This window comes from Tupaia chinensis, unplaced genomic scaffold (genome assembly GCF_000334495.1).
Source record: "Tupaia chinensis unplaced genomic scaffold, TupChi_1.0 Scaffold000115_1, whole genome shotgun sequence".
Lineage (NCBI taxonomy): Eukaryota > Metazoa > Chordata > Mammalia > Scandentia > Tupaiidae > Tupaia > Tupaia belangeri.
The window spans coordinates 2,275,592-2,282,773 of record NW_006159579.1 but is presented as its reverse complement, the minus strand read 5'-3'; the positions used below and the strand labels follow the sequence as shown (position 1 = coordinate 2,282,773).

Below are 7,182 nucleotides of genomic sequence, written 5' to 3'. Positions count from 1 at the left end.
GTGTTCCTGGTCCTTAACCGCTCAGACTACATGTTCCAGCACAGCGCAGATGGCTTCCCAGCCCTGAAACAGATTGAAATCAACACCATCTCTGCCAGCTTTGGGGGCCTGGCCTCTCGGACCCCAGCTGTGCACCGGTGGGTCCCTTGGGCAGCCCTGGGTACACCTGTGGGGTAAAAGCCTGATGGGCCTATAATTGGCTAGGCCAGGGATCTTCAACTCTGACTGTACCTTCCTGGGTCCTAGGTCATGTGTTTTTGCCCCTAGCATAGTTTCTAATTGTAAAAAAAAAAAAAAATCTTTAGTATGTCAAGGAAAGGAGGACTTCTTGGCTCATCTATTCCTACCCTTTTGCTGTACAAATTAGTATCCCCAGGCAAAGGAAACAGTATTTTTTGAGGGCCCTGAGGTGAGAAAGAGCTTGTTTGGGGGCCTAAAAGGAGGTCAGAGTCTAAGGCAGAGAAGAATATAAGGGCTTCCATTTGAGGAATGGATCCTAGCTAGCAGTGATGTGCCAGGTTGCTATGGTGTCAGCTGGACTGCAGTAGGATTTCAGATAGCACCTGGGGGCCCAGAGTAAGGAGCTCCAGCTCACTGGGAAGCTGGGGTGGGGTGGGACATGGGGTCACAGGGCTCCTCTGGGCATGTATACCAGAGAAGGCCTGAGTTAGGGCAGCCAGCATATTTCAACCTAAAGTGCATCTTCTAAGAGTGTAATGGTAAGAACTATTTAGTATTCAGCTGATTCTCAGAGCAATGTTCCTGTAAGTATCTGTGAATTCATTCATCGAGGGGTCTTCCAGGTCTATGCAATTACTGAGCGACCATCTCTCCTCCAACAGACATGTTCTCAATGTCCTGAGTAAGACCAAAGAAGCTTCCAAGATTCTCTCCAATAATCCCAGTAAGGGACTGGCCCTGGGGATCGCCAAAGCCTGGGAGCTCTACGGCTCAGCCAAGTAAGGGTGTAAAATCCTCCTCATAGATATAGCAACTTTGTTGTCTGACATTAGGAAATGACAAGATTTTCTAAGAACATCTTTAAGTAAGTGCAAGAATTATTATTATTATTTTAAGATTTACTAGAGGGTGTGTGCACTTGCCAGAAAGAGAGAGAAAGTGAGAAAGCCACCCACTCCTCCCCAGGAGATGATCACACCACAATCCCATCTCTATTCTCCTCTTGGGATTTTGAGCATGCATGCACATGTGCCCAGTATATTTTTCAAGCTGCTGGGTCCAGAACTCCAATTGTGTAGTCAGCCATGTGGAATCCAGGTGCCTTAACCATTACACCAACCAGCTGATCTGTCAAAATTATTTTAATGGAGATTTGGGCATCTTTCTTAAATAAGAGATGCTGACTATAATTTAACATCTTGTTGGCTAGAGGTCATCATTATGACGGTCAGTAATTGCATCTTGTTGTAATACAGTGGTGCACCTAGAGTTAGAAAGGCATTAAGGCCATTTCCTATGCTAGTAGCTCTGACTTCTAGGCGGTAAGTTCAAATTCATTTTCTTCATAGTTTTCCTGTTTGCTTCTTGATTATAGCTCTTACTTTTTACTGCTATCAGTGTGCTTGACTGTAGAATCCTCCACTCCATTCCCATACCTATTTTCTGATTTTCGGTGGTTTGGGAAAGCAGATGATTCAGATTATGATGTGTATAAAGAGTGAGAAGACCTCTGCTAAGTAATAAGCATAAACTTTGACTTAGAAATTTTATGGTCCTATTTTAACTGCTTAGAGGCATTTTTTCCCTTTATTCATGATTGAGTGCATGTGCTCACACATTAGGGCTAATGGGGAGAGAGAGAGGTGCACCCTCCACAGGATCTGGTCATGCTACAAACCCTTTCCTCTGGCCCACTGGATCTTGGGCACTTGTGCATGTGTCTGGAGTGTTTCAGGTTGACTGGGCCAAGGATTTGAACCATGGTTCTTAGAGATAATTTTTTGCCTCCTTCCTAGTTTCTTTTTTCTTCTTTTTTTTTAGAATTATTTTTTATTTACCTTTATTTATTTATTATTATCATTCTTTTCTAGTTTGGTCAGAGAGAGACAGAGAAAGAGAGAGAGGGAAAGTGAGAAAGCAAGCTGCCAGGTCCAGGACTTGAACCGTGGTCAGCTATGTGGGAGTCCAGCGCTTTTAACCACCATGCCACCTGCTGGCCCCTCCTTCCTAGTTTCTAACCATGTTTCAGGTGTGTGAGGATGTTAGCTAAGTGACTTCTGCATAACTGAGAGGCTACTATACTATTAACAGTTATTGCAATGCAGTGAAATAGTCCTAAATAAGAACTTGTGCTCAGTGCTTAAAATAAGGGATCTCATTGAATCCTAATAACAAATGCTCTGAGGTAGGTACTGTTCATCTCCATTTTACAGATGAGGTTCAGAAAAGTAAAGTGAATTCTTGAGGTTAAGTGGTGAATTGGTCACAGAACCCAGAGTCCACCTCCCTCCAAAAACTATATTATTTTTTTAAGAGAGATTTTTGCTATAGGGAATGTGCACTTGCTGGAGAGACAGAGAGACAAAAAGTGAGAAATTGCCCCTTCCCTGAGGGGATGGCCACACTGCAATCCCTTCTCCATTCCCCTCCTGGGATTTTGGGTGAGCATGTACACACACGTACCTGGCATGAGTTTTAAGTTGTTGGGTCTGGAACTCGAACTATGGTCAGTCAACCACGTGGGAGTCCAGAGTATATATATATATATTTTTTTTTTTGAGAGGTTTTTGCTATAGGACACATGTGCTCGCTAGAAAGAGAGAGAGAGAGAGAGAGACAGAAAGCAAGAAATCACCCCCCAGGGGGGATGGCCATGCCGCAATCCCTTCTCCTCCATTCTCTCAGGATCTTGGGCACGCATGCACACGGACCTGGCATGAGTTAAAGCCACCGGGTCCAGGACTTGAACCATGGTCAACTACATGGGAGTCCAGTGACATAACCATTATGCCAACTGCTGGTCCTGAGAAACTCTATTCTTAATCACATTATTGCTTCTAAGAGAGCCTTTCTGGGTTTGCTAAGCCTCACTAAGACCCAAGAAACCATATACTTTGAGGAGTTAGAAATCATCAAACAAATGTGCTATCAAGTAGAACTCTTGGCTAGGTTGAATTTTAAGAGAATGAAGCCAGGGTCAGCTGGAGAATTGCTGATGAACGAATACTGTTCAAGATTTCTCTTGTTAGTCTATGAATAACATGGAGAGGAAAGACTTGTGTACCCAGAATTAAGTGCTGGTGGGTAGAAGTTGGGTAGCACCTGAGCCAGAACTGGCTTCTGCCATTGTGAGAGTCAGTTGGACTCTTCTGCTGACTCAGCACTTGATCTTGGCAAAGCAGTTATTTTCTCTGAGCTTCAGTTTCCTCATTTGTCAAACAAGGATAATAATAATACCTAAAAGAGTGGTAGTGAGGATTAAATGAGATTATGGATATGAAAAATGCTCTAAAAAACTCAGTGTGAATCATCATGTAATGCTACCATTTAACATGTACTAGTTTTATCTTATACAAGAGCAAGCAGAGTCTCAGAGAGGTTGAAAGTTACACAACTAGTAAGTTTAGAATTCATCTGCCTCTAAAGCCTGTATCTATGTCCCTCTAAAAACTGTTCATTCTACTACATTGTTCCACCTCCAAGAGATACGGTTCTGTAACATGAATTTAAAAACAACATTTATAAAGCTGGTAAATTTTCATTAGTGATCAATTATCTCATGCTTTTAAAGATCTTATTTTATTTAATTAATTAATTTTATTTATAGATTTTTTTTTGCCACAGAGCACATGCACTCTCATCCCCCCCACTAGGGGGATGGCCATGTCACAATCTCTTCTCCATTCTCCTCCCAAGATCTTGGGCATGCACACATATACACCCAGTGTGCTTTTTTTGTTTTTTTTTTGGAGAGGTTTTTGCTATAGGGCGCGTGTGCTCACCAGTCAGAGAGAGAGAGAGACAGAGAGACAGAAAGTGAGAAATCACCCCCTGGAGGGATGGCCATGCCTCAATCCCTTCTCCTCCATTCTCCTCTCAGGACCTTGGGCAGGCATGCACACACGCCTGGAGTGAGTTTTAAGCCACCAGGTCCGGGACACGAACCACGGTCGACTACATGGGAGTCCAGCGACATAGCCATTACGCTAACTGCTGCTCCCCACCCAGCGTGATTTTCAAACCACTGGGCCTTAGACTTGAATTGCAGTTGTTCATGTGGAGTCCAGTGACGTTACCACTACACCATCTCCTGGACCCAACATCCACATTTTAAAGATGGGAAAATCAGAGCCCAAGGACATGCTTTAAGTGACTGGCACAGCTAGGACCAGGAATCAGAATCAAGACCAGGAATCTGGTGTCCTCTCTCCCAGCTAGAATGCTATTACCACTTCACCTTCCTTAACTGACAACTTTCCTAGTCCTTTTCCGATAGACTGTTCAGAACCGAAGACAGGAGGAAGTAGAATATGTTTTCTGGGTCTGGCTCCAATTGTTTGGCAGATAGCAGCTCACATAATTAGCCAAGGCATGCACTTTAAACTACAGCCTCCAGCCTTCATCCTCTGCCTCTTCTTGGAGGTGGGCCAGCCTGGGTCAGGTGCCACCTTCCCCCACCCACCCCTATCCATGAACAGAGTCGTTTGTACTACAAAGTAAAAAGCAAGGCCGTTGGCCCTTGGAACTCTCTCCCTAGCTTGTCTCTTCCCCACTCAGCCCAAAGCAAAGACTCAGCTTAATGTCACTCCTGACCTCATGAGATTTCAGGCAGGTAAGGAGAGGGCATACTAAGATCTGTATTTTGGCTAAGTGGAAAGGAGTTAGTCAAACAGAGTTTAGTCCAAGAGATTCAGCTAAGGGAGGGAGAAGCAGCAATGAAACAGTAAGAGACCAAGCTCAGAGGTCAGAAATACACATTTAGAATCCTACTCCAATTTCTGAACTTTAAATAGTTTGAGCAAGATGCCACAGGCACAAAGCAGTATAACTACAGAAAAATGGAGTTTGGTACACTGAGCATTGGCACTAAGAGTCTGGTAGGAGCCTGGACCTATCTTTGGCAGTTGAAAATATCTTAGCTGGCAGCCAAACAGATAGTTCTCTGGCATAAGCTTTTCCCTGAGTCCTTAAGCCCCTCTTCTTTAAGAAACACGTGGCTAAACAGACAGGAAGAGGTCAGGTAAGCTCCAGTGATCCCATTAATACTGTGAGACCAATTGTGGCCTTGTGTACATCATAGTTGGGAGGCCTTATTTATTGTTGGCTCTGTGGGTTTCTTTAGGGTTCATTTAGCTATTCTAATGTTTCAAGTAATATCCACACTCTTTTATTATACTCTTTAGCCCTGGATCCCTAGCATTGTTCTTTTATAAAATATTCTTTGTATTACCACCTGTTAATTCTTCTAGAAAGATTTTAGAATCATTATATTAAGTTCTAAGAAAAAAATCCTCTTTTTTTCCCTTGGGTTTTTTTGGGGAAAAAAAAAACTTTTTTTATTTTTTATTATTATTTTTTAATTTGACCAGAGAGAGAGGGAAAGTGAGAAGCAAGCCACCAGGTCTGGGACTCAAACTATGGTTGGCCATGTGGAAGTCTAGTATCCTAACCAACATGCCATTTGCTGGCCCCTGAAATGATTTTAGGTATATATATTTTTTCTTTATTCATGATAGAGCACATGTGCACACATGTGAGAAAAATAGAGACCAGCACTCTACTCTCCACAATGTCTGGTCACATCATGATCCCCTTACTTCATTTCTCTATCTCATTAGATCTTGGGCATTTGTATGTGTACCTGATATGTTTCAGCTGACTGTGCTGTGGATTTGAACCATGGTCACCTTGTTGGATCCAGCTTCTCTTGAGTATCACATTACCCCCTACCACAAAGCTATCCCTTAAATCTAAATTTTAATTTGCACAGAAAATTGATAGCATTACAATAGCTCATCTACCCACTGGAGAAGGGACAGAGATATCTCCATTTTTTCAAGTTTCCTATTTTCTGGAAATAATGTGTTATAGCCTTAGGTATCTATGCCTGAGGCAATCCCAAGTCAGGGAACATCTGCTCCTTAGGGTAAGCTATGTTCTTATTCTTCTTCCTGAAGTGATTAGGACAGAGTAAGGACAAGCTTTATAGCAACTTTTAGATACTTGTGCTCTTTTTCTAGTGCTCTGGTACTACTTATTGCTCAAGAAAAAGAAAGGAATATATTTGACCAGCGTGCCATAGAAAATGAGCTACTGGCTAGGGAAGTAAAGGAAGAGGAGCCTCCAGGTGTGGCCCTAGGGTTGGGGACATTCGCTCAGAACATAGCATCTGCTCTCACTCATTTTTTGCCCAACTGTGCCAGGAACATCCACGTAATCCGGCGAAGATTTGAAGATGTTTCTGAGAAGGGATCTCTGGACCAAGACCGAAGGTTGTTTATGTAAGCATTCCCAAGGACCCAATAGAGGACTGGTTTATGAAACTTGTCCTGTCACTGCCTTCCCCTAGATGATCCCTTCTGGAAGATGTGATGGCTTACTTTTTTTTTTTATTTATTTTTTATTTTTATTTTTTATCATCATATCTTCTTCATATTACATTGGATTACATATAACTTTACAGTGTATTACATTGTTTCTTCAAAAGGGAATGCCATGCACGTCAGTCAGTACAGAGACATTAATCTCCCCACTTCAACATTCCATATCTTTTCTGTTTTCCCCAATCATTATCTTTATTATTCTAATTATTTTTATAAAACAGTCAATTGCTATTTCTCGTTTTGCTTGTAAAAATACTTTGCCCGTCATGAAACACTTCTCAGACCAATCCAGTTGAGAATTCTATACATGTCATCATCAACAGTTAATAAGCCCTATCTGTTGCTCACTAATGTCCTGTCTCTCTATTGTTCACTTGCTATCTTTCTCTATCCTCTTCTCTTCACTTACCCCATTCCACACTGTCCTATTCTCATTAAGTACCTTCACTTCAAGAATGGTAGAGTAGTTCCTGTTCTTCCCTGAGGCAATGCAGGGCTGGTAACCATCATCTTCTCAAGTTGCAAGTTCTCAGACCTTGTTTTCCGCTTCAGCCTGCTGATCCACAGGCCACACGCCGGCCCTGGAGAGGCAGCTGAACGCCGGGGCATGAGCCCCGAG

At 42.6% G+C, this 7,182-nt stretch overlaps 1 protein-coding gene across 2 annotated transcripts in view; it reads left to right on the top strand.

The window, feature by feature from the left end:
* GSS (glutathione synthetase) overlaps positions 1 to 7,182 on the top strand; it is a 31,467-nt gene that overhangs the window by 14,778 nt on the left and 9,507 nt on the right. For both annotated transcript variants that reach the window (XM_014586130.2, XM_006144041.3), the window contains exons 6-9: positions 16 to 137; positions 843 to 959; positions 6,201 to 6,281; positions 6,384 to 6,461. In XM_014586130.2, coding sequence (XP_014441616.1) covers positions 16 to 137; positions 843 to 959; positions 6,201 to 6,281; positions 6,384 to 6,461 — 398 coding nt within the window. The remainder of the gene's footprint in view (positions 1 to 15; positions 138 to 842; positions 960 to 6,200; positions 6,282 to 6,383; positions 6,462 to 7,182) is intronic.